The 26,651-nt window shown below is 39.7% G+C and overlaps 1 protein-coding gene across 9 annotated transcripts in view; it reads right to left on the reverse strand.

Moving 5' to 3' along the window:
* The window catches only part of PDLIM5 (PDZ and LIM domain 5), a 174,943-nt gene extending 159,877 nt beyond the window's left edge, over nt 1-15,066 (reverse strand). For 7 of the 9 annotated variants that reach the window (XM_063458633.1, XM_063458627.1, XM_063458626.1 and 4 more), the window contains exons 1-2: nt 14,868-15,066; nt 3,014-3,151 (exon numbers count right to left, since the gene is read on the reverse strand). In XM_063458633.1, coding sequence (XP_063314703.1) covers nt 3,014-3,109 — 96 coding nt within the window. In that variant the 5' untranslated portion in view covers nt 3,110-3,151; nt 14,868-15,066. The remainder of the gene's footprint in view (nt 1-3,013; nt 3,152-14,867) is intronic. The other 2 variants (XM_063458631.1, XM_063458632.1) reach the window with 2 other exon arrangements.
* Nucleotides 15,067-26,651: the final 11,585 nt, after the last annotated feature.

A 26,651-nucleotide genomic window follows, 5' to 3' on the forward strand; every position in this document is an offset into this window, starting at 1 on the left:
TTGCTACCTAATGATGATCAGCTTGTTACAAACCTAAAAAATGGTGTAGTATTCGCATAAATGACTGCTCTATTGCAATTGTTTTCATGTCATTCAGTCTATGTATTTGATAATGCATATTATGTGACTTTAAAAAACACAGTAATAAAAAAAGATTGAAAAAAAAACCACTTGAATAAAGGTAATGTAACCTATGAATTACAATAAGCCAAATCTAGAATATAATATGATTTGTGTAATATAGGGAATTTACCTAAACTGAATAAGGATATGGTCACATGTCTTACTACCTTTTCAGGGTTTAAGGCCTTTGTTGCTAATTTTCCAAATTGTAATCCTTGCCTCGGACTGTTAAAGGAACAATATAGTCACCTAAATTACTTTAGCTAAATAAAGCAGTTTTAGTGTATAGATCATTCCCCATGCAATTTCACTGCTCAATTCACTGTCATTTAGGAGTTAAATCACTTTGTTTCTGTTTATGCAGCCCTAGCCAAACCTCCCCTGGCTATGATTGACAGAGCCTGCATGAAAAAAAAAAACTGGTTTCACTTTCAAACAGATGTAATTTGCCTTAAATAATTGTATCTCATCTCTAAAATGAACTTTAATCACATACAGGAGGCTCTTGCAGGGTCTAGCAAGCTATTAACATAGCAGGGGATAAGAAAATCTTAATTAAACAGAACTTGCAATAATGAAAGCCTAAAGGCTCTCTTTACAGGAAGTGTTTATGGAAGGCTGTGCAAGTCACATGCAGGGAGGTGTTACTAGGGTTTATAAACAAAGGGATTTAACTCCTAAATGGCACAGGATTGAGCAGTGAGGCTGCAGGGGCATGTTCTATACACCAAAACTGCTTCATTAAGCTAAAGTTGTTCAGGTGACTATATTGTCCCTTTAATGCATTTGTCAGCAGTTGAGCTTTTATCGTGAGTCCCTGTGAGTCATTAAAGGAGAGTGACTTCTAGCTAGAAGCATAGACAGTAATTTAACACTTGAACCTGCACAATCAAGGTCAATACCCCAGCAACCTCTGAGCCTTTACACAACAAAGTGAAACTATGTATCAGCAAGTTAAAAACATATATACCTAGGTTCATAGATAAGGGCAATGGCTTCAAAATAAAAACATAACACAAGTATAGTGGGCCTTGAAAGTGACATTGATTACTTTGATTACTTTGCTATTTGCGAAGGAAACTGTCTGACATGTTAATTCTGGAACGCTGTCGCATGAGTTAGTTTTATAATAGCAGAAGTGATTTAAACTTATTTAAGACCACAAGAGAACAAACCATAGATTATGTCCCATGACTAAAGAGAGAACGCTAAAAGCTACTACTAATTTTAAAAAAACATACATATTTTTATTATATTATTATATTAATATTTACTCAAGAGAGGCCAAATTTCAACTCATCTCCATCAACTTTAATTTTGGGGAGAGGTTACAAATGAGTATTTTAAATTAAACGGAAATGTGGTTTTCTAGTGATAATCTAGTGTGTTTTTCTAGTGATAATCCATTTAATTTATGGAGTTCTTGATTAGCAAATGGACTGCCAAAGTAGCCAACATAAATGTAATAAATTTATTCTGTGCCGAAAATTGTATTTTCGTTGTGTCAATCCAGCTCTAGATGAAACATACCATGCAGAGAATAAACATATTAGACTGCTGTGCAGCTACTGATGTATATACATTCTATTACAATTATAAATTATTATATATTCAGGAACATTTTCGGAAGTAATTCTACAAATCCTTCCAGCAAGTAATGCAGGAGCAGAAAGCACAAGAATCCATATTTATATCTTGGTAAGCAGTGCAAAAGACAGCACTCCCATTTTTAATGTAGCAGTATATGCCCACTTTGTGGTCACCATTCCAGTTTCTCAAAATATCTTCAAGTAATTTCCATTTAAATCTGCTTACTATATCAGTGTTTTGTGAGTCAACCTTGCTTGCGATCAAGACTATCGCACACAAAACAAGGCTCTAAGAACTATAAAAATCCTATTTATTCAGAACAAGGATATTTTAAGCTGTGAATTGTGCAAGATAAAAATATACAGACTTTATTTGTCGATTACAAAAAATTATACAGTGGATGTTTAAACCACAAACTATCACATCATAGAGAGATGACAAACAGCACATCTACAATAAGGTAAATAAGAGTACTATAAAAAGAAAAAAAATCCATTAAAATGGCCCTGCAATTCACGTCTTTTTCACATAAATATGAATTTGATCTAAAACATGTTAGATATTTTGCACCTGACCATCAATTGTTATTATTTTTTGAAAAACTAAGCCCTGCAATCACAACAATAAACAACACTCATGACTATAGAATCCCTAATAATGTATGGTTCTCTCATAGAGTTCTACAAAGCTGCAATCACTAAAAACTTTATTCGTGAAAAAACGGAATGAAGCTTGTCTATAATTCAATAGAACCCGCAGTATCGATGCCTATTCAAATGCATATCCATTTAGTTTGTTGAAATTCTTTTCAATGTCCTCAACTTTGCTTTAGTTTACAAACATTTCTAGCCAATCCAAACCTTCTGCAGACAGTATTTAACATGATAGGGCACTTCTAAGAGCAATTTTCCATTCTCAGTATTGTAGAATTCTATGAGCTAATTAGTACAACTCTTAGTACAACAGTTTTTCACTGGTTGTTATGACTGAAGGTACATTTTATCATGGTTACATGACCATTATACTGTATTTGTTGGAAATATAGTTCTAAGCACATTTTGTAAAAAATATTTTTAAGTAATGCGGAATCATGAACTTCGGACAATGGATAAATTGTTTGCTTATAGTTAAATGTTTTTTTTAGAATTGGAGTTAGAAGAGGTAAAGCTCAACAAGTAAGCAGTTCTATAATTAAGTGGAGCATCATTTTAAAGCAATGTACAAGGTCTTTCTTTAGAAGCAGCGTGATATATGACGTCCATTGGCATTAAATATGTTACTGGCATAAAATTGTGCTTACCCTGGAAATAGTCAGAGGCATGTTGAAGTCTTTCCCACCTTGAAGTCTGAAACCCCATGGAGCAGGGCCAACCAGATGAACACTGTAGTTGCTCATTTTGTGTCAGGGCTAGGTGTAATCTCCAAAACAGTAAAGAACCTGAAAAATAAAGTAATTTAAAATAAGCTATATAAAAAACACACACAACTGATCCTTTTACTGCTTTTACTGCTGCCAATACATTTCATGCACATTTGTACCCATGTGAAACATATGAAATGATGGTGCATCCTCTGCTTTTGTGGAACATTAGTCATGATAAAAATGATTAAATCCCTTCATGATGAATTAGCACACACTACGTTCTTCAATGACAGAAAACATTTTTCCTGCCTACAGAAAAAAAATTCCATCCGATAAGGTAGCAGCAAACCATACAGAAATGTAACACTATGTCAACGTGTTCATGAACAGAACAAGCACTGATGCACAAGATTGCAGCAGAACATGTCTCAAGACTTAATTATTTAGGTAGGGTTTGTCAGTGCACAGTGAGTATTCTGTAACATGCTGACTATGTAGTTTAAAAGTTACACAGAAACCAAAATCCTCAGAAGTGTTAAATGTTGCTTTCAAGTTAATTCTACTGACTTTATTTTGGCAATTACTGAAAGTGTTACTTTGAAACTACAAAAAGGAGATATGAACAAACTCGCTCACAGTAAATACTACTGATAAGCACATTATTGTCCTTGGTGTGTTTATGACTCACTGAATTTTGTATATATTTGGAAAACTGATTTTTATTTCATTACAATTCGCTGTTTTGTAACAAAAAAAATCCCTACAGTGTTCAATACAAGGTTGCTACATGTAAGAGTGTGCCAATCACAACATTAGTGCTTATACAAGAAGACCTGGAGGCCACATATTTTCCACTCATTATGCAGTGGCCAGTGATATCAGCAATGACATCACTAGAGGAATGGCTGAATGTAGAAATGACCAATGTAACAAAATGTAATTATACTGATAGTACTGTTAGACTACCCCCAAAACGTTGGTATTAAGAGGAAATAAGATTATTAAACAGTCATTACAGCTGACCTGTCACTTGTGGGAGGTTCATGTAAAAAGTATATGTGTCTTATTTAAAGTGTCTTATAAATAAAACTGTAAAGAGAACGGTCTTATGTGTAACCATTTCAGAGGCTGGGAACAGATCATCAAGCCTTTCCAGTTTTTAAACACTCAACGTAAAATCAGTCATCAGTCATTGACAGCTGATGTCATCACCATCTTGTTGAGTAATGCTGAAAAGCTGGCAATGCAAAGGATGCACACGTACACACATCCACGACAAGATGCCAATGATATCCAACCCATGAAATCAGCCATAGACACCCATTTTGCAATTTCATGCATGCATGCATGAGTACAGTGGTGACACAATACCAGGCAAGCAAACTGTGTTCGCTAAAAATACAAAAATGTACATGAGAGGCTTTCTTTAATCTGTACTCCAATATACCACATTAACACCATATTAGAAGCGTGTTTGTAATTATATGCATGATTCCTAATTCTACTGAGCGCACATCAATTTAGTTACAACTTAACGTTACAGTAAATGGCTATTCTGTTTCTTCCAAAGGAACACTACTCCATTTCAGTTTTAAAATTGTACATAACAATGCCTGTCTGTGTCTCTATATAGTTATATATCTCTCTGTATATACATAAAAAAGAATGAAAAAGTAACATTTTAAACTGTGAGCCTGTAATGATTAAGTAGTACTAGTTGACTGTACATTGAATGCGTATCCCTCTTAATAAGTGTTGCCTCTATAAAATAACAGGTTGTATTTTTAGAAATATTCTTGGCAGAACAAGTGATGTAAATCATGCCAGGGATATAAAATAGCCATGTGCATATGCATGCTAAAATTACACTTGGGTCTTGGACACAAAAAGTTAAAAACACAGCGTGCAATACTACCACAAGATGGAACGGCTGATATAGTGCAAATAATTAATGACAAATAATTTCCCATTATAAAAGGGAAACTAATGTAGAAATTCTACAGTAGCTCTGCAGAAATAGTTGGGTATTTATTTTTCCACTAGACCATCAGATGTTCAAATTCATCAGTAAAAACAGACTTAACCAGGATTCAGACTTTATGCATGAGCCAAAACAAGGATCTAGATTTTGTTCTATAAATCAAATGTCCCAGTATACATATACACAATATTTAATTGGTACCTGTCATGGCATGTTATACTTAGCTTAATTGAAATCCTCTTCAGGTTTCATTTATACATTGGTAGCCAAATTGTTAGCAAATGTATAGATTTCTGTAAAAAGCACCACTAAACTTGTGCTCCCTCTACCTCCTGACAGACAGACTGTTGGCATAGACCAGGCATAGGCAACCTTTGGCACAACAGATGTTTTGGACTACACCTCCCAAATGCATTGCCAGCATTATGGATGTAAGAGCATTATGGGGGATGTAGTCCACAATACCTGGAGTGCCAAAGGTTGCCTACCCCTGGCATAGATTCTGTGTTAATAATGTACTACTTTACGATAATTGCACCATAACTACTGCATGGTGCCAGCGCCCTGCTGCTTGTCCCAGTGTGAATAGTCAGTGTTAGAATGGTTTGACCTCTTAGCTGGAATGCACTAGGCCCACATGCCACTGCACAGGAAGAGCCATAAGCTCTCTGGCTGAGCTAGCCCAGTGGTGCAGGGCTTGTCTAAGCTTGTGGCTGGGGGTAATGACCTGACACTTCCAGTCAATTAAGCTAACCCCGTACTTCAGGACATAAAAAAACAGAGAGATCACTTATAGAATAACAATGTCTGCCAATAAACATTGTGAAAACTACATCACTAGGAAGTACAGATCAACCAATACTGATGTTTTCTGCTCCAATAAGCAGGGTACACTAAACACATTCACTAAACACGAATACACATTTGCTTACATGCACAGAGCATTCACTTTACTAAAATGCAGCTATTTGATAGCCAGGAGCATACATATCTCTACTGCATATCTTTAGTAGGTTAGCAAGCAGACAGTTACAGACAATTATTTTGTAAACGCACCTGTCGTGTTTAGCTGTCACAGTTCACACATATCAACTGTGTCATTTTTTCTACTTGGTAAAAACACATTTTAAACAATGAAAACTTCCCCACGTATGAAACGCAAAACTTAAATTTTACAGAGTAACATTGGTTATTTAATTAAAAATGGTAAGCTGTAATTAGTGCATTAGTGTAATTCCCTACAGCCTGGTTAAAGGGAACTCATGTATGAAAGAATGATTATCAAATTATGCAAATGTATTCCAATCTGTTAGAAAAAAATAATCAGATAATTAGTTATCAAATCTTCAGTCTACACATGATATGTCTTAAGTACATGTAGCAGAAAAATGCCATTCAGTAAGGACTGAAGCTACCGTGTTTCCATGAAAATAAGAAATTCTCCGAAAATGAGCCCAAGCTTATTTTCAGGGGATGTTCGTAATACAAGCCCTACCCCGACAATAAGTCCTAGTCCTAGTCGCTAGTTCGCTAATCTATGTTCGGGGAATTTTCCCCCGAATATAGATTTGCAGGATTCCATTCGCGAGTAAAGTAATCTATTTTCGTGGAAGTTTCCCTGAACATAGATATGCAAGATTATATTTGCGAGTAAACTAAACTATATTCAGGAAAGTTTTCCCGAACATAGCTTTGCGGTATTCTATTAGCGAGTATGCTAATCTATGTTCGGCAAAGTTTCCCCAAACATAAATTTGCAGGTTTCCATGCCCTAGTGGAATTCCCTCGAATGTAGACCTGCTTTCTAGCACATATAATTCCCCGAAATAAGACATCCCCCGAAAACAAGCCCCAGTGCGTTTTTAGGGAGAAAATTAATATAATATAGAAAGAACAAAAAAGTTAACTGTGGTGCTATATTACACAGAATTCCTAGGGTTTTTAAAGTGTTCCCTTATAGACACTCCTAAAATAATAATGAAAGAAAAGAAAAAAAAAACAAAAGGAGAAAGACCGTGTGATTCACCATAAAGTGATAATAAAAATTGATACAAACTGGATATCTTAGATGTATTCAATATGAATATCTATAGAAAGAATATAAAAAATATATAGTGTAATATGGTTAACACATATGAAAGGTGGGGGTGGTAGAGAACTCACAAAATCAAGATGAATTCAGGCGTATCTCCCCTAATAGGGAATAATAGCGATGGAATGGACTTCCAGCGATGTAACTCCTGATGTAGAATGATCAATATTCTTTGCTCACTCAAAGTAAAGGAAGAGAAATGATGGTGCAGATTGTATAAAAAGTATTACAATTTATTACAAATATTGCACTTACAATGTTGCAAATAAAAGACAGCTTGTCTCCACACCAAGGTGGTCTCCATGCAAATCAGCCAATCGGATCACAGCAGGAAATAGCAGACAGTTGCAGCAGTCAAAATTTAAATAAAGTAAATAAATTAAAACAAAACTTCATATGAACTAGATGAACAGGTCCAACACGTTTCGTCCTTCTTGGACTTCCTCAGGGATGTGAGATCTGGAGTTACATCGCAGGAAGTCCATTCCATCGCTATTATTCCCTATTAGGGGAGATACGCCTGAATTCATCTTGATTTTGTGAGTTCTCTACCATCCCCCACCTTTCATATGTGTTAACCATATTACACTATATATGTTTTATATTCTTTCTATAGATATTCATATTGAATACATCTAAGATATCCAGTTTGTATCAATTTTTATTATCACTTTATGGTGAATCACACGGTCTTTCTCCTTTTGGTTTTTTTTCTTTTCTTTCACGAAAATTAATATAAGACCTGTTTTCATTTTCGGGGAAAATACAGTAGGTGAAAATCATCTCTTCACTGCTCATCACAGTAATGACCCAACAACTAATTGTGCCCTGTTCTGTTCCTTGACTTAACATAATTCTCTTAGGTTCATAAATAAATTGCTAAAACATTACTTGCAGGGGGAAGCCAGTGACAGGCTGAGAGGCAGAGCTGATGGTCTCAGCCATCAGTAACACCCAAGACAGAATCTTCCAAAAATATCAGTGGCTTCAACTCAAAAGGAGTCCTTCTGTGCTTGTTTGCTATGCAAAACTCTACATCTTGCATGTTATATCATTACAGTCTTGCATAATGTATTACTATATAACTAAGAGGATCAGTAAAATTTCCTCTGCAAGTCTATCCACACACCTGCATCCTCTTCCCTGCTCCCTAAGTCCTAGTTTCCCCCCTCAGGTTAGAACTTTGAACTTCTAACTTTGTACATGTGCTGTGTACTTTACCTGTATACTCGCTGTCAGATTTTCCCTTGTTACAGGTTAACATTCTGATTTAGGATTTCAGAAGGAGGGGTGGCAACGGGGCTAAATGCCTCCCACACCACTAATTTTCAAAGGTTATGGACTCTCAAAGCACCATTCTTCTTCTGAAAAGCAAACTGAGGTACAACTGGATTGGACTGACAATATACTTCAGGAGTGAGGTAAGAGGTAGGGATTGTGCAGGACCTTTGCTAGTCTAGCACTGAACTTGTGGGTGTTTGAGCTAATGGCCTGAAAGCACAAAGTTCTCCAGACCTTAACTGGGACCTCTGGTTTTTGCATGCAATTCAACAAGTAATTTGTTTCTACATGCCCCAGACCAAAATATGCCAGCTTTGCCCTGGATCAGAGTCACTGTCACACCCAGGCATTCTCTGTCATAAATGGATATTTTCCTTAGGATCCCTCTTTTTGCTGTCTGACTTTCTGGTGTTGGACTCATGGCTGTGTTTCCCAGACTTTCTCTCCCAGCTAACTTTGTTACTTAGAACCCCAGTTTAGTTAACTCAGATTAAGTCTCTCTGATTTTCCCTTCAACTTGAACTGAGCAATTGGCATTGAACTTTGGCTGTTGAATACGGCCTGTCTGTAAATCACCTTCTGCTTCTTTCAGTTTCATATTGGAGCATATCTCTCTGTAAATAGTGAATCTCTAATTAAAGGGTTACGCCATGCACTATGACCATTTTAGTGATTTGAAGTGGTCATGGTCCCTGGAGTCAGTATGAAACTCTGATCATACAATGTTTAACCCCTGTATGTTTAAAATAGCATCATTAGTCAGCTTGTAACAATAGTTACAGGCAGGCTAATGTCAATTCTATGCATAGTTGGCATCTGTCACCTCCATGCACAGCATGCTGGTGATAGACAGCCAAGGGCGGAACGCCCCCTTCCCCTGTGCCACTCAAGTCCTCCATTCAGCAAGTCCTCCCTGATATACCTCACCCACCAGAGAGGGTGACATCACCAGAGGTAGAACCATCTGTAGGTAGGACTTGGTCTTGCCGCTAGAACGGAGATAAGTTTTATTTTGATCATTTTGGGGGGAAGATCAGCACAGTAAGGATTATGCTAACCAAAAAGAGCGTTTTAAAAAACTTTTTTTGGTTGGAGTAACCCTTTAGCCCAGACCTTACTCATGGAGCCTATATCTTCTCAAGCGAGAATTACTTATCTGGTCTGATGCTTACAATTCATCAACTGACAGATGTAACTAACACTTTTTTAAACAATCCTCTAACCTGCTATGTCTGCTTTTCATAAAATATCTACTAGCTTGGCTATCAAATTGCTGTAAGACCTTTCACTAACAACTGATATTTATCAGTTATACAGAAAGTAATCAGTTTATAGTACTGTAGAGCTTAGCATGTGCTTGATGCTTTTCGGATGTTATCAAAATGACAGGGTGAATTACTTGTAATTTTCTTTTGTGTATGTCAACAGAATAAAATCCAATACCAATACAAGATAGACCACAGCATTATGAATCATCACAGAATTATTGGGGGGGGAGAATTTTCAGGATCATTGTTTGGATTTTTGAGCACCACAATGCTTTGGGAATTTTGTTTTCTAGTGCTATATCTAACTGCACAACAAGCAATGTTGGCAAACTTTAGATTGCTTAATTTAAGATTCTAGTGAATCCATGGGGAGCAGTGGCTCCCTTTGATGATTCTGGAATACCTTGTCATGAAACCTATACCATGAAATGTGAATAACAACAATGATTATGCAAATTATTATTGGGTTATTTTAGAATCATTATTTAAATTTTATACAATAAGAAGCTTCACATTCAAAAATAGTTAGCCTTCATTTATTTAGCTATTGTCTGTTTAAAAAAGGGAATGATTTGCATCTTTCTCAGTCTTGTGATTGGCAGTATGCAGGAAAAAAATTAAAAGCACTGTTTATAGATATGGTGTCTAATATACCAATTACTCTGCTTAGACCATCTGGATTGTGTTATATAGCTGGTAATAATGCCATCATCAACAACATCCAGTTTAGGAATGTACGTTTGGAACTTAGTGTGAAAGACATTTAATATTAAACTGTATTGCTTTCATATGATGATTGACCCAGTTATATTTACCTGCTTGCCAATACAATATCAGACGAATCATGGCTTGCCACCTAGCCAGTTTTATGCTGGCAATCCAGCAAAGTGAAACTTGTGGCCAATAATACCATTGCTCATAATTTTCCCCTTAGAAAAAGTCATACTATGCAGATATTGAGCCCGAAAAGCAACAGCTAATAGCAATGATTCTATTTTGAAAACCTAGAGTGCAATGGAAAAAGTAGTGTTTTAATCCATGCTATTTTTTTTAGGATTTTAAAAGTCAAATAGCAATGGTTGTTTTCTTCATAAAAAACGATATGAAATCCATGATTCTGGCAGTTATGCTGATGCAGTCTCTCAATCCCTTTATCATGGCTTCTTTACACATGATTTCATTTCCGAGAGTTGTGATAAACAAGTCTTGCTAGCCTCAACTGCTGATATTTGAGTCATAAAATAGCTCCTAAATAATAAGTTTGAAAAAGATTTTTTGGGACTGTTTTGAGGACACCTTTCTGACCATCAAAACACTACGGCGTTTGCAATAAAAATGTGTATTCCTAACTCTACAGTGCCGTGGTGGCCATTTAGTGTATACAAAATAGAGCGGCACCCATTTTTCTCTCTGTAGTGCCTCTAGACCACGGTGGGCCATTCCAGGCAAACCAATAATGATAAAGAAAATTGGACCGGGCACATACAGATGGTGTTAGGCAAGTTTTATGTGAAATCCATACAATGTTTCGGCTCCCATAAGTGCCTTTCTCAAACTTGATTGCCAGCTGGCACCATAACCACTATAGTATTGGACAGTGATTATGGTGCTCTATAATTAGTGTACACCTAATATATAAAAGGCAACATGCAAACAATTACCCAGCAAAAAAAATTAAAAAATATTTTTACTAAGAGACTGGGGTGTCTTAAGTAAATCAAGTGGCTGTTATGTATCTTCATTTCCCCTCTCTGTTGTACTAATTATAAAAATAAGTACATAAATTACAAACAATCATTTATGCGTATGAAAAAAAGTCAAGTGGAATGCTCGTAATTCGGAATGTCGTATAATCCTGCCAAAATCACTATTGAAAATGCCTTTACGAATTGTTTCAATGTTCTCCACCCATCTAACCTCTCAGTGTTCAGATAATATAAATTTATCACTCAAAATACATGTGACTGCATTTTGTATAGTAATCATCTTGCCAATGGCCTTCTCTTGATATGCTGCAATTAAACCGAAGCAGAGTACTTACAGAGCATCCAGGCTATATTGATGTACTGCCAACAATATTAGGGTGCTCAAATATAATCTCTTCAAGTGCCATAGATATAAACGTCAAGTGCAAAACTAAATAAAGACAAATATTTTAAGGGCTAGTTAAATATAGATGTGTAAGTAGAGCAGTGTTCTACCAAGTCATGAGGGATATTGCTTGGGCCTGAAAATGTTACAATTTGTAATAAACTCAAGGGTCACTGCCACACAGTCATATTAAAAATGAGTTGTCCTCCTGTACTTGATAAGCTCTTAACAGTTTGAGTAGTCACGAAGGCCTAAGAGCCAAACACTGTAGTAAAAATTCACATACCAATTCCTGGGCTAATTGAAATGTTTTGGATCCAATCACCCTATACTAATAAGTGCAGGTCTTATTAAAGTCTTTAAATTGGTTAACAGCAATTTTAGAGTAATCTATTGATTTTGTACAATTAAAGACTCTGCTGAGTGCTCTGTGTTTTACTTGTTAATTAGATTTAAATCCAGCATTCTATACTAACCATGTTAGATGAAGTGTATGGCAAATTTTAAAGGGGGTAAGATAAACAAAGTGTTCTCCTTGACAGAAGCCTGTTTTAATGGTGATTTATACACTAAAACAAAGTTAAGATGCAAAATTGACTACAGCCCAGAAGTGCCATAAAATGTGGTCATGCATAATCTGACAATGTTACAGTAAAAACCTCTAAATAACTCAATTTTAGTGGCATCCCCTCCCCCAAACAGTTTGTATTTAGCATTGGAAAAGTTCAGGCTTCTTTATTTTTCCAAATAAATCACTGCGTAAGGTCACTCCTTGGAAGGATTTTATTATAAATAGCTCATACCTAAAGATTCCTGCCCGTTAAGACAGCATCATAGGGACATTAGGGGGTCTGTCAAATAGATCAAGGGCCCTATTAGGATTTTTTTTTTTTAAATGTTTCAAGAGAACCGGGGACGGGTGTTTCCAAAATGTATCTGACAATTTTCAAACTACCTCTTAACTTAAGTCACAATTCTGATAACGGTCTATTTATACACCTTCTATTTATGGTCACAGGAAAATGATAAAATAAGGCAGTGCAAGGCATCAACTACAGTCCTTTTCCTGCATACACAGATGTGTGACTTTAAAACAATGACGCAGCACTGACACTCAGTGACTTATGAGTTAACAATGTTCTTCACAGGTTGGTTCCCATTCATTCTGTACCTAGTCATTATGAGACAAACACACCCTAGACTTGCCCTTTATGTCTAGGTCTGAATATGCTCTGCATGTATTACAAACATAAATCATTCATCTACTACTTATTAAAGGGGAAAAAAATAATAGAAAAAGAAACTGTCTAGGCAAAATAACCAGAATAAGTATAACCAAGAAATGAACCAGTCAGAAATGATATACACATTCTTAAAGGAACACAGTGAGGCTCCAGATTTAAAAATCAATGGTTGGCTAGGAATGATGGCAGTAGCATATATTATCCTTTGGACTCTGTTGTCCTGTCAGCATGAGCATAAAACACCTGTTTTCACAGTAATATTGTAACTGGACAGCAGCATGTGGAAGATCTAAATGTTTTCTGAAGCAAAAAAGGAAGAGGGGCTAATTTACATGGTCTGATGTTACCCTGTGGCCTTCATTTATGAGGCAATTTATTTGATATCAATTAAAATGACACATTTCCCTTCTGGGAGTTATCACTGCATGGCAGCAATTCAGACATTCAAATAGTGAACTTCCGTTTACTAGCAAAACTCCCAACTCAGCAGTGTAAGCAAAACAATTAAGTAAAATCCTACTGTAAGCCTGACAGGAAGTCATTGAGTAAACCTCGACTGATTGTGAGAGCATAGATGAAGTTGGTAGAGACTAGACTAAATGAAGGACCTGCCCTTTTCCTTAATAAAAAAAAAAAAAAAAAAAAAATACATACTTTTATAAAATACAAGTCACAGCCTGGTTTGCTTAAGACAATCTTCCAATAATAACATTAGGACGCAGGTACCAACAAATTAAACAAAAGTATCCATAAATTATCGTATGTATTTTGTTAATATGCATCATAGTTTGCATCACATTTTGTTTTCACCTGGATATATAATAACTGGGAAAGAAAATATTTACTCTCATTCAAGATCCGATCAACTCCCATCATACTCAGGCAGCCTCTGGAGTGAATGTTAAATAAACATTCCAGATTTAGTATATTAGCAGAGCAAACTATAATCACCCATAACAACTCCTCCGGGAACTGAACTCCGATATTGGCCTTAAGTTTTATTGCACAAACTTTCTTTTAATAAGCATCGCGAGTACAGTTATAGAGCAAAGTTCTGAGAGGGGCAATCGCCATGGAAACCAATGGAATGTTTATGCGGATGGCGCCTATTGACGGACTTTGCCCCACAATCCTTCATTTGGAAAAAATTAAATTAATTTTATATATATATATATATATATATATATATATATATATATATATATATATATACACACACATACACACACACCTCTCTCTCTATATCTTTTTATATAAGTATATATATATATTATATATTATATCACACACACTTCTTTTTAAATAAGTTGCTAATATCATTGTAATGTATATTGGTGCATGCATGTTGGTGCTATAAAATGTTAATGACGATACTATATGCAAATCCCCTTTATGGTCAGTGAGAAAGTAAACAGCAGCAAGCACAGAATGTGAGCTGTGGTCATGTTTGGACAGGCAGGGTACATAGTCTGCAGACCTCTGCCCCCACTTCCACCCATAATCCTCTAGTCTAGCACAAATCTATTATCACCTTCCAGGTATAATGCCAGTAAAACAAAGAGCACCAGGGCAGGAGGTAAAAACATGCATAGCATTAATTCCCAATAAAACCAACACACCCAACATGCCCTGTGGAAGAAGTACTGGACCTCGAGCATCTTCACTCCTGCACCAATAAAGTGAGCACATTTAACATGGTCGTTGTCTTTTTTACAGCTCCTCCCCCCAAAATAATCCGAAATATAATACAGAAATCATTGCAGCAAGTTACAATAGCAGATCTTTAACATGAAAGGTTACAGAAGAGACACCTTGTTGCAGGTCAGACACCCACCTATGCGATCAGCGGCTGCTTTCTGTGGCAGTTAGGACAGCTCACAAGTGGCAAGGGAGCAGGACACTGTGACTTGCCTTCTCTGTGTCTCTGTGCTATAACTTCCGCCTGTCTTTTTATATCATGCTCTCCTGGGTGTATATCTCAGCTCAGAATGTCCTCCCTCTCTTTACCTCCCTAAGTAAGTGTCCCTGCCTCCCTCTTCTTTCACACACTCTACCCTGCTGCCCCTCCCAACGGGGGAGGGTTGCACATATGGGGCAGGGTGCTGCAGACACTCCCAGGCTGACTGTGGGAAGTCATATAGGAAAGGTGCAGTGCTGAAAGCAATGATCATTGAGTCTGGTCACACAGAGCAGTTCCCTCACTTAAAAACAAAACAGTAATCATTTAACAAATAGGGATGAGTTCTGTAGGTAGCTACAAAGAAGACAGGAGCAAGGTTCAGCTGTTAATGTGGTCCTGACAGTCCCTTATAATGTATTTATTGAGAAAATATCGTTTACTCCAAAGAATGCATTGGTATTTATTTATCAAATAGCTTGTCTCTCCTTTACAGGTTTCTCATTGACCATCGAACTGCATAATAAGAATTAAGCAGACATGCAGTATTTGTGATAATGTAAATAAAATGATTTAACAGGTAAGATGCTGGTTTTCCCTTGGGCTTTATAGATGATATAGTTATTATTATTGGTATTCATATAGCGCCAATTTATCCCGCAGTGCTTTACAATATTATATAATATACATGGATAGTAACTGCATTATTGGCATGACCACCAATTAGCTCTGCCTCACCAACACCCTTCTTCAAGTCACGATAAAACTGTAAGATTTGTTTTGCCTTGTCTTTGAGACGTTAAAGAAGAAGTAAAAAATATTGCATTTCTTTTTGTTTGCTTCCAGCCTGATGCTTCCACTCGCATCAGGAGGTGGCTTAGATGTTTTGGTCAATCTTGTCATCCTCTTGTTTTCAGTGTGGGTGCTTTGGATATTATAATGCACACGAGAACAGCACTGACCAGGGCTCCTGGCAGATGGAGCAACCAGAAGCTGAAAAGGACTAACCATTAAGGATGGCAATGGCTGTAAGGACAGGTCCAGGTAAGCAAGACTCAAATTTCACTTCACCACGCAGTCACTGAACACCAAACAGAGTAGTCAACAATGGGGGGTTTTCAAAATATGAAAAGACCCCAGTCAGTAACAGAGCCACTAAAGAATAGCCATTTTTAAAAAATATTTTAGTCTTTCAGCTGTTTTGGTACACAGCTCCCTAAATGGCACCCTTACGTGGGTTTGGCAATATTTAAGGATAACAAATGAAGGAACTGTTTAGTAGATAGACTTTCCTAATTGACTTATGTCAAATACATGAATCCAAACACCATAACCACAATGTGCACTGTAGTGATTATGGTGACAAGAGCAGTGCATTCCCTGACGCACCCACAATGTAAATAGTAGAGTAGTCATAATTAACCTGTTTGCTATTGGTTGGTTTGACAAGCAACATATTTTAAGAAAGTATTATCTGTGACTTATAGGCTCTTATAGTGATAAATACCAATACACTAGTGTAAGTATATTTTAACACTGTTAGTATAATAGAAGAGGTTATGGTACACACAAAATGGTCACACGTACTTTGGGAGGTGTCTAAGATGGCTTGGCTCAAGTCAAAATACTCTATGCGTCTTTAAGGCAACACACTGCCTGCTTGTCCACTAGGTTTACCAAAAAAGGAAAAATAAAAGAAATCCAATGGTGCATTATCAATATAGAAAGGGACTACTATAAACAGCTAAAGGTATGCAGCTCACCTTGTGCACTCCCTGATGCCCCCCAATGTTAGTAGTGCCATTTGCTAATAGTTAGTTTGACAAGCAGCTTGCCTGGTGTCCACTGGGTGGGCACCAATAAACTCCTAAATGACAGCTGGAAGCTCTCTCTCTTCAGTGAGCGAAGCCTTTTAATGCATGGCTTAGCTTATTAGCTGAGAGATCTACTAATGTTCTCTGATGCCAATCAGCTAGCCTTGCTCAGCAGGACTTGGCTCTCGAGAGCAAATGGAAGCGCAGTGTAGGAGTTAACACAGATTGTAAGCTTGTTTGAGCAAGGCTTTCTCACCTTTTGTCTTTGTTAATATTTTAGATGTCAGTAATTTGTTATCAGTCATCCCCATGCTATAAATGTAAAGTGCTGGGCCATATGTTGGCGTTATATACATTGTAATAATAATATTAACAGGGCTCCAGTGAACGCCCCCCCATTCACTTCTTCTAGTGTACTACTTATAAGACTACTAATGTGTGTGACAGCATTGTTTTAGTTCATTCACTCATTATTTATTTTGACCGAAATCTGGTCACATGTATAGTCGAAATTCAGTGAAAATTTTCATTGGTGTAAAATTTCAACTGACCATTTACCCTCGGCGGTTTTAAGATTAACAATGTGGGGGATGACCATAGCCACCACATTCATTTAAAAAAGAAAAGGCCAATGGGAGTCAATGGTGACCCCCATATTAGTATAAATTATGAGGGCGGCAGGTGAGGGTATATCTTTAAACGTTAAAATTAGCAAACTGGCATTCATTCCTGCCCACTTACTAGGAAGGGCCCATAACATAGTCAGAGCACTATGACTGATATTGCATAGCCTGTAACTAAACTTCAATTGTGTGGGAAAACCCTCATAAGGGTTTTTACAATTATATAAGCTCCGTATGCACTGAGCCCCCGCTGGGCAAAATTTGAATAATTTTATTGCACTTGATTTTTGGGGGTTTTTTTTTGGTTTTTTTTGCAAATCTATTTCTTTTCCATTTTGGATTATAATTTGGTCTTTTTTGGGACTGTACTTGCCAGGCGTCCTGTCCCCAATCCTCTCTATGAGGACCATTCGATTGGAACTATCGCAGAAGCAATGCCTGCTCCCTTGTCGCTGGAGGAAAAGCAGAGTCTAGTGAGCCTTGGCACTGGAATAGGTGAGTGCAACTTTAACTTTCCTAAATTTTATTTTATTTTTTATTTTATGTGATTCTTCTGAATACAAATGCCTGAATCTACTACTACTAATACTGCACAGAAAGGGACAGTTGCCATTCTGTACCCTGTTAAACCGTTTGGAAAGGGTAATACCATAATTACTTACATTGGTGGGGTGCATGGGCATTCTTGGCACCATAACCACAACAGTACACTATAGTGGTTACGGTTGCAATAATTAAAAATATAAGCAAAGCAATATATGCAAACAATCCAGAAAAAGATTAACTTTATTATTCAGCAGCAGGATTGGTCTGCTCTGTAGTAGTCCAATGATGGTTGGTAAGCCCAATGGCGGTTATCCTCGTTATAGCGTAATCCCCTCTAAACTGTGAATTGCCCTGGTTACCCTGCAATGTGCGTTATTGTACTGACATCCCTTTCGTGTGTTTCCCCTAGCTTGACCCTGTGTTTAATACTTTGTGTTTTGTAGAACTGCCTGCTCCCCGTTCAGGAATACCGCCACGAATGGAGCTCCATTCACCTCCCGAACGGGGACCACCACGAAATCTCATTCAGAACGTGGTTTTAGAATGTTCGCAACTCGCAATGAGGGGTCCCTGGGTGGCAGCCCATTCGTTAGACGAACGCCATCCAGGGGGAGCATTCGCAGACTGCTTCCCACCTTGTTTGGTTCCCGAACGATGACCCCCCCCAGCACCCATTAAAATGTTCACACCAATCAATTGGAATGTTGGCAACACGCAACATAGTGTGAAACCACAAGGGAAGTAATTAATGAGTGCTTCTCTGGGTGGCCGCCATTCGTACATCCCGAAAGAGACGCTTCCCTTGCCGGTTTCACACAGGGACCCCCGCGAACAAAGGCTGGTAGTGGCGGTTACCGTTCTGGGGGTCCATGAGATTGGTGGGGGCATCCTGTAGGGACAATGGTGGAGGTTGGTGGACTCTCTGTCGCTGGGAGTTAAAGAAGTGGGAAGTTTCCCTCGCTCTGACCCCCAGATACAGAGACTCTGGGAAGAAGAACCCTGGGAGAGGGAGGGCCCTAAGTGGTGGGAACAAGGGACAAAGGGACTGAAGTTCCATTTCTGTCAGGGGAACCCTGGGAGTGGGAGGGCGCTGGGAGGGGACACTGAGTGGTGGGAACAGGGGACAAAGGGACTGAGGTTCAGGTTCCATTATATGACCCCCCGGTCGGGGTAGGACAAAAGGAAGGGACATTGTCTTCATGTGTGTTCCACCCCTTGCATTGGCAAAATTTAAAGCCGCATGTGACCAATAAAGTCGTTGTCGTACCCCTGGAACCACGTGTCATCCAGTTACTGGGGGGAAAATGGGTCTGTTCATTTATTAGAAGCGGAAGTAACCAGTCGGGTTACCCAGAGTCCGCTACACTCGTATTACTCCAGTTCCAGTTGTAGTCCTCTTCCATGTCCATCAGTCTTTATTATTATTGGTAACACTCTTCCAGTGTTTGGATGGGTCAGTAAGTGTATGATTTGGTGGACTGTGTGTCCATGTGTGTGTACAGAGAATGTGTATAGTCTGTAGTCCACAACATCATACACAAACTAACATTAAAGGATGATGCTTGTGTATTGTGGTCATACTGGTTGTAATTGTAATAGATATGGTATGGATTGGTAACAAATTTTTTGTGACAGTATGTGTGTTTTAATTTGATTAGAACAAAAGAGAAAAGAAAGAAAGCGAGAGATTTAAATAGAAATGGAAGTGGAAGGGAAGAGTAAGTGAGCAATTGACAACTCACTTATATTTGTCAGCTCCAGGGCACAGTCTTTGCGCTCTTTTTGGCCTTAGTGTGTGCACGAACTATCATTGCGGTGACCTAGCGATTAACTGACTGTGCAGCAGATAGTAGCAGATGTGACCACAACACCAAAGCATCAGAAGGGAAAAAAACAAACCTCTTTTAAAGAGAATTTTTGAAGTAAGGAAAATAAAATGGAAAAAAAGACATCAGCAGAAATGAAAGTGGAAGGGAGAGTGAGTGGACAATTGACGTCCAACACACCTATTTCAGCACCCTAGTGATCAACTGGCTGCACCTGTGGACCGTAGCAGGCCGTGTCACATCACAGACGCTGACAGAGGGGAGAAACAACTACTTTTAAAGAGGATTTTAATTAAGGGGAAAAAAAAAAAACAAAGAAGGGAAAAAAGAAAGATTTCGCCACCAGAATCGAAAATGGAAGAGGAGAGTGAGTTGACTTTAACAACCTGCCTTTGCACACGTTAAGATCTTGGTTGGCAGCAGGCATCCAGATTGCAAAAGCAGTGCTTTCAGCGATTACCAGCTGTGCTGACGGAAGGTGGTAGGCTTTGCCACAGTTCTAATGCAACCAGTAGGGTAGAAACATCCCCTTAATATTGACCTAACTGCTTCATTTTCTGTTTATGACAAATATCAGTTAGAAGGATAACTGAATCCCTAACCTTATCAGTGCCTCCTCCCCTGTCACATGCTTTATTCCTTGTTTGGGCAGGGCTTTCCTCACTTCTTGTCTCTGTTAATATTCTGTATGTCAATTAATTGTTGCCAATGTCAGTTATGCCCATTCTATAATCGCAAATCTTGGTTGGAGATGCCATCATTTCTTCTAAGTGGTGTTATTTCTGGTTAGGGAAACCTGCTGTAAACCCTGCTACAGCAGAAAATAATAAACCTAAATGAAGGACAGGTGCAGTAATAAAAGAGGTAATTCTTTTCAATTTTGCTTCATGGGTTGTAAAAAACAGTCACATGCTGTAAGAATATGTCCTCCTTCTCTGATTTGAGTCTGCGTTTCTCCCATTCATCTACTCTTTGCTGTCCTAATAGATCTTGACACACATCTGTTTCATAATATCCACCCAGTGTGAGACTGTTGTATAGGTCTGTAGCTTTAAAGACATAACCAGAATGTTATTCAGGAAACCATTGCAGACCAAAGAAATAGGACGTCAGTGTGTTTGGCATGCCTGATGATGCACTGTGTAATGAATGCAGTTACCAGCTATTTTCCCTTACATAATCGGGAAATCCACCTCCCCATATTAGGAGAAATATATATTTTATATGGTTTGGTTCACTACAATATATTTTTAGGATGCACGTCCATTTTTGTTGTTGCATAAAACATTCAGAGTTGAGTTGTGAAGCATTCACATGCGTTGAACTCCACCAGTTCGAACGCTTTTAAAGATGAGCTTGAGCTCTGCTTATGGGACATTTCTGTGTTATAGTCAAAATCAGAACACTTAAAAAATTCTGAATGATGGAGTGGAGTATTAAATCAGGACTTACCTGACAGATACCGGACATTTGATGCTGTTTAATAAATGATCAGGACAGGTGCTAGGATTTTTAGTTACACAGGCGAAGATGCATTTTGGTGCCCCCCACCCTCGTTTAAAATAAGGTTCATACAAACACAGAAATAATCATACAGAGACATACAGACACAGACAGAGACATACATGCAGGCATATAGACATACATACAGAGGCATACCGTCATACAGACACATACATACATACATACATAGACAGACATACAGAAACATACATACAGAGACATCCAGGCATACAGACACATACACGCATACAGAGACATACCGTCATACAGACACATACATATATACAGGTATACAGAGACATACAGGCATACAGACACATACGTACAAAGACATACAGGCATACAGACACATACATTTGTACATACAGAGACATACAGGCATACAGACACATACATTTGTACATACAGACACATACAGGAATACAGAAACATACAGACACATACATGCATACAGAAACATACATACAAAGACATACAGGCATACAGAGACCTACATACATACATACATACATACAGAGACATACACACATACAGAGACATACACAATTACATACTTACATCAGTTCAATCTTGTCCCCTGGATGCATGCTGTCTGGCTCCTTGGAGTCCTGTCCTGCAGCCCAGCCCCATCACAGGGCGCCAGCCGCGCTGTGTGGTACACAGGGAGCAGGGATATGATGTCATTCATATCCTCGCCCCCTCCAACACATGGCGGCGGTCACCTGGTCGCAGGGGTTGCAGGGCTGTGACCCCTGCGACCGCGGTATGTACGCCAGTGCATGCAGATGCACACACAATTAAAGGACCACTACAGACACCCAGATCACATCAGCTCAATGAAGTGGTCTGGGTGTCAGGTCCCTCTAGTTTTAACCAATGCAGCTGAAAACATACCAGTTTCAGAGAAACTGCTATGTTTCACCGAGGGTTAATCCAGCCTCTAGTGGATGTCTCACTGACAGCCGCTAGAGGAGCTTCCGCTATTCTAAAACACTGAACGTCCATAGGAAAGCATTGAGTAATGCTTTCCTATGGGCGGTTTGAATGCGTGCGCGGCAAGAGCATTTGGAGCTGAGAGGCGGAGGGATCCCAAGCGCCAAGGGAGTCCGGCGCTAGAGAAAGGTAAGTGCTGAAGACACACACACACTCTCACGAACAGATGCATACACACCAGCTAACAGACACACACATTTACTGACAGACACACTCAGCGACAGACATACATACACACTCACTTACAAAACATACACTCTCACTGACAAACACACACTCACTAACAGACATCAAACAGACTCACTAATACACACACAAACACACTCAGTAAGAGACACACAGTAACACACTTACTGACACTCACTAGCAGACACACTCACTGACACTCACTAGCAGACACACTCACTGACACTCACTAGCAGACACACTCACCGACACTCACTAGCAGACACACTCACCGACACTCACTAGCAGACACACTCACCGACACTCACTAGCAGACACACTCACCGACACTCACTAGCAGACACACTCACCGACACACTAGCAGACACACTCACTGACACTCACTAGCAGACACACACTGACACTCACTAGCAGACACACACTGACACTCACTAGCAGACACACACTGACACTCACTAGCAGACACACACTGACACACTAGCAGACACACACTGACACACTAGCAGACACACTCACTGACACACTAGCAGACACACTAGCAGACACACTCACTGACACTCACTAGCAGACACACACTGACACTCACTAGCAGACACACTCACTGACACACTAGCAGACACACTCACTGACACACTAGCAGACACACTCACTGACACACTAGCAGACACACACTGACACTCACTAGCAGACACACTCACTGACACTAGCAGACACACTCACTGACACTAGCAGACACACTCACTGACACTCACTAGCAGACACACACACACACTAACACTCACACTAACACATGTTTTTTTTTTAAATTTAATCCCTCAGCCTCCTTACCTTTTTGGAGTGCTGAAGGGATTCCCTGGGGTCCAGTGGTGCTGCTGGGCTCCTGGGCTGGCTGGCTCCCTCCCTGGCTGGCTGGCTGGCTGGCTGACTGGCTCCCGGGCGGGCGCGAGGGAGCACTCTCCCATGTGTGCTTCCTCTTCAGCTCCCCCGCGCACCGCGTAGGGATGCCGGCGCCGGAAGGTCATCTTCCGGCTCCGGTATCAGTATGCGGCGCGCGAGGGAGCTGAAGAGGAAGCACACTTGGGAGAGTGCTCCCTCGCGCGCCCGCAGAACCGGGCGCTCGGCCACGCTACAACAGGTCGTCGGTTGGAGGGGAGCGCAGTGCGCTTCCCTCTTTCCGGTCAGCCTGATTTTGCGCCCCCAGGGCCGGTGCGCCCTAAGGCGGCCGCCTGGGCCGCCTTATGGTAGCGCCGGCCCTGTAAATGATATGTCCTGGCAGCATGAGGAATATTAAGGGATTATTGATAATAAACAGTATTATATCGTAGCAGATGTTATTAGGGATTGTTTACTGTTTAAGTTCATTATTTTTTCAAGTATTTTAAGAAAATATGGAGTTATGGAATTCATGGAAAATCCATTTTGCTAATATTTAGCATTCATATCTATCTGTCTGTCTGTCTGCCTACCTGTCTGCCTCTTTATCTAGCTATCTATCTATCTATCTATCTATCTATCTATCTAATAATAACATTTAAAATTATGTGCACTATTTTTCTTATATTTTCTTTAACTTTATTTCTTTTCTATTTCACTAGTGCTGTGCCATACAAGTTATGGGGCTGGGCTTCACGTTGTTATTGTGGAATCTATCTATCTATTTCAGTAAGACTAGGAGAGAGGAGAAAACTAATACTCTATTTCTTGTATAACCTTTTGTACATACTTTTACCTAGTAAAGACCACACAATGGTCTATTCTGTCATGCAGTGCAGGGTTTTAATGCTGGTTTTCGGCATAGACCATCAAGCAAAATAAAAGTACCAGCAGGGGTCAAACCCCTGCTCGTACCAGTAGCCCTAGGTATAATTTCGAACCTGAGGATCCTTGGTGCTAGCAGGGGTTTGGCCCCGGCTGGTATTTTTTTTTTTGCTTCACACAATTAGTTGCCTTAGACTGACAGTTACGCTATGTGCAACGCTGTAAGTAATTTAAATTGATTTAAATATTTAAAAAATTTTAAAAGGTATCCAGCTTTTTAGTATCCTCCAACCTTCTGTTGTCCCATCCCTGTTTCAGGGAGTCCTCCAGGGTCTGAAAAGACCACTGGGAGGTCTCACTGCATGCTGCTTATCTCAGTGATCAGTGCTGGGCTTTGCCCACAGTTATTGGAGCAGCAGCATGAGAAGACTCCCTCTCTAGGGCCAGATTAACATAGGGGCTGATGGAGCCTCAGCTCCAGGCCCATGCTCATGGAATAGGCCCATTGTTAAAAAATATATATTTTTTTTTTACTACTCTACACATGCTCTTGCTTAAGTATGGAAACTTAAGAGGAATGTAGGGGAACAAAACGTGCGTGGACTGGCTGATAATGAAATTAGTTAGGGTAAAAGCTGACATTGTGCTCTACTCAAATGCTCTTGCCGCTTCAGTCTCACTAACGCTGTGGCATGTTCCTTTTCTTCTACACTCACTACATACACCTTTCCTCTGTCCTAGAATATACACTGCTCAAAAAAATAAAGGGAACACTTAAACAACACAATGTAACTCCAAGTCAATCACACTTCTGTGAAATCAAACTGTCCACTTAGGAAGCAACACTGAGTGACAATCAATTTCACATACTGTTGTGCAAATGGGATAGACAACAGGTGGACATGATAGGCAATTAGCAAGACACCCCCAATAAAGGAGTGGTTCTGCAGGTGGTGACCACAGACCACTTCTCAGTTCCTATGCTACCTGGCTGATGTTTTGGTCACTTTTGAATGCTGGCGGTGCTTTCACTCTAGTGGTAGCATGAGACGGAGTCTACAACCCACACAAGTGGTTCAGGTAGTGCAGCTCATCCAGGATGGCACATCAATGTGAGCTGTGGCAAGAAGGTTTGCTGTGTCTGTCAGTGTAGTGTCCAGAGCATGGTGCGCTACCAGGAGACAGGCCATTGCATCAGGAGACGTGGAGGAGGCCGTAGGAGGGCATCAACCCAGCAGCAGGATCGTTACCTCCACCTTTGTGCAAGGAGGAACAGGAGGAGCACTGCCAGAGCCCTGCAAAATGACCTCCAGCAGGCCACAAATGTGCATGTGTCTGCTCAAACGGTCAGAAACAGACTCCATGAGGGTGGTATGAGGGCCCGACGTCTACAGGTGGGGGTTGTGCTTACAGCCCAACACCGTGCAGGACGTTTGGCATTTGCCAGAGAACACAAAGATTGGCAAATTCGCCACTGGCGCCCTGTGTTCTTCACAAATGAAAGCAGGTTCACACTGAGCACATGTGACAGACGTGACAGAGTCTGGAGACGCCGTGGAAAACGTTCTGCTGCCTGCAACATCCTCCAGCATGACCGGTTTGGCAGCGGGTTAGTAATGGTGTGGGGTGGCATTTCTTTGGGGGGCCGCACAGCCCTCCATGTGCTCGCCAGAGGTAGCCTGACTGCCATTAGGTACCGAGATAAGATTCTCGAGCCCTTGTGAGACCATATCCTGGTGCGGTTGGCCCTGGGTTCCTCCAAATGCAAGATAATGCTAGACCTCATGTGGCTGGAGTGTGTCAGCAGTTCCTGCAAGATGAAGGCTTTGATGCTATGGACTGGCCCGCCCGTTCCCCCGACCTGAATCTAATTGAGCACATCTGGGACATCATGTCTCACTCCATCCACCAACGTCACGTTGCACCACAGACTTTCCAGGAGTTGGCAGATGCTTTAGTCCAGGTCTGGGAGGAGATCCCTCAGGAGACCATCCGCCACCTCATCAGGAGCATGCACAGGCGTTGTAGGGAGGTCATACAGGCACATGGAGGCCACACACACTACTGAGCCTCATTTTGACTTGTTTTAAGGACATTACATCAAAGTTGGATCAGCCTGTAGTGTGTTTTTCCACTTTAATTTTGAGCGTGACTCCAAATCCAGACCTCCACGGGTTGAAAAATTTGATTTCCATTTTTTCATTTTTTGTGTGATTTTGTTGTCAGCACATTCAACTATGTAAAGAACAAAGTATTTCAGAAGAATATTTAATTCATTCAGATCCAGGATGTGTTATTTTTGTGTTCCCTTTATTTTTTTGAACAGTGTATAACAGAAGCTTCTGCTTGCTAGTAAGACAGTAAGGAGAGGAGTGGTCATCAAGATACTGATAGATCCAACCACTTCAGACTCACTATTAACTCTCAGCACATAATATACACAGGGGCAAAACAGTAGGATACTGATAGACA

The sequence above is a fragment of the Pelobates fuscus genome, chromosome 6, assembly GCF_036172605.1.
Source record: "Pelobates fuscus isolate aPelFus1 chromosome 6, aPelFus1.pri, whole genome shotgun sequence".
In the NCBI taxonomy this organism is placed as follows: Eukaryota; Metazoa; Chordata; class Amphibia; order Anura; family Pelobatidae; genus Pelobates; species Pelobates fuscus.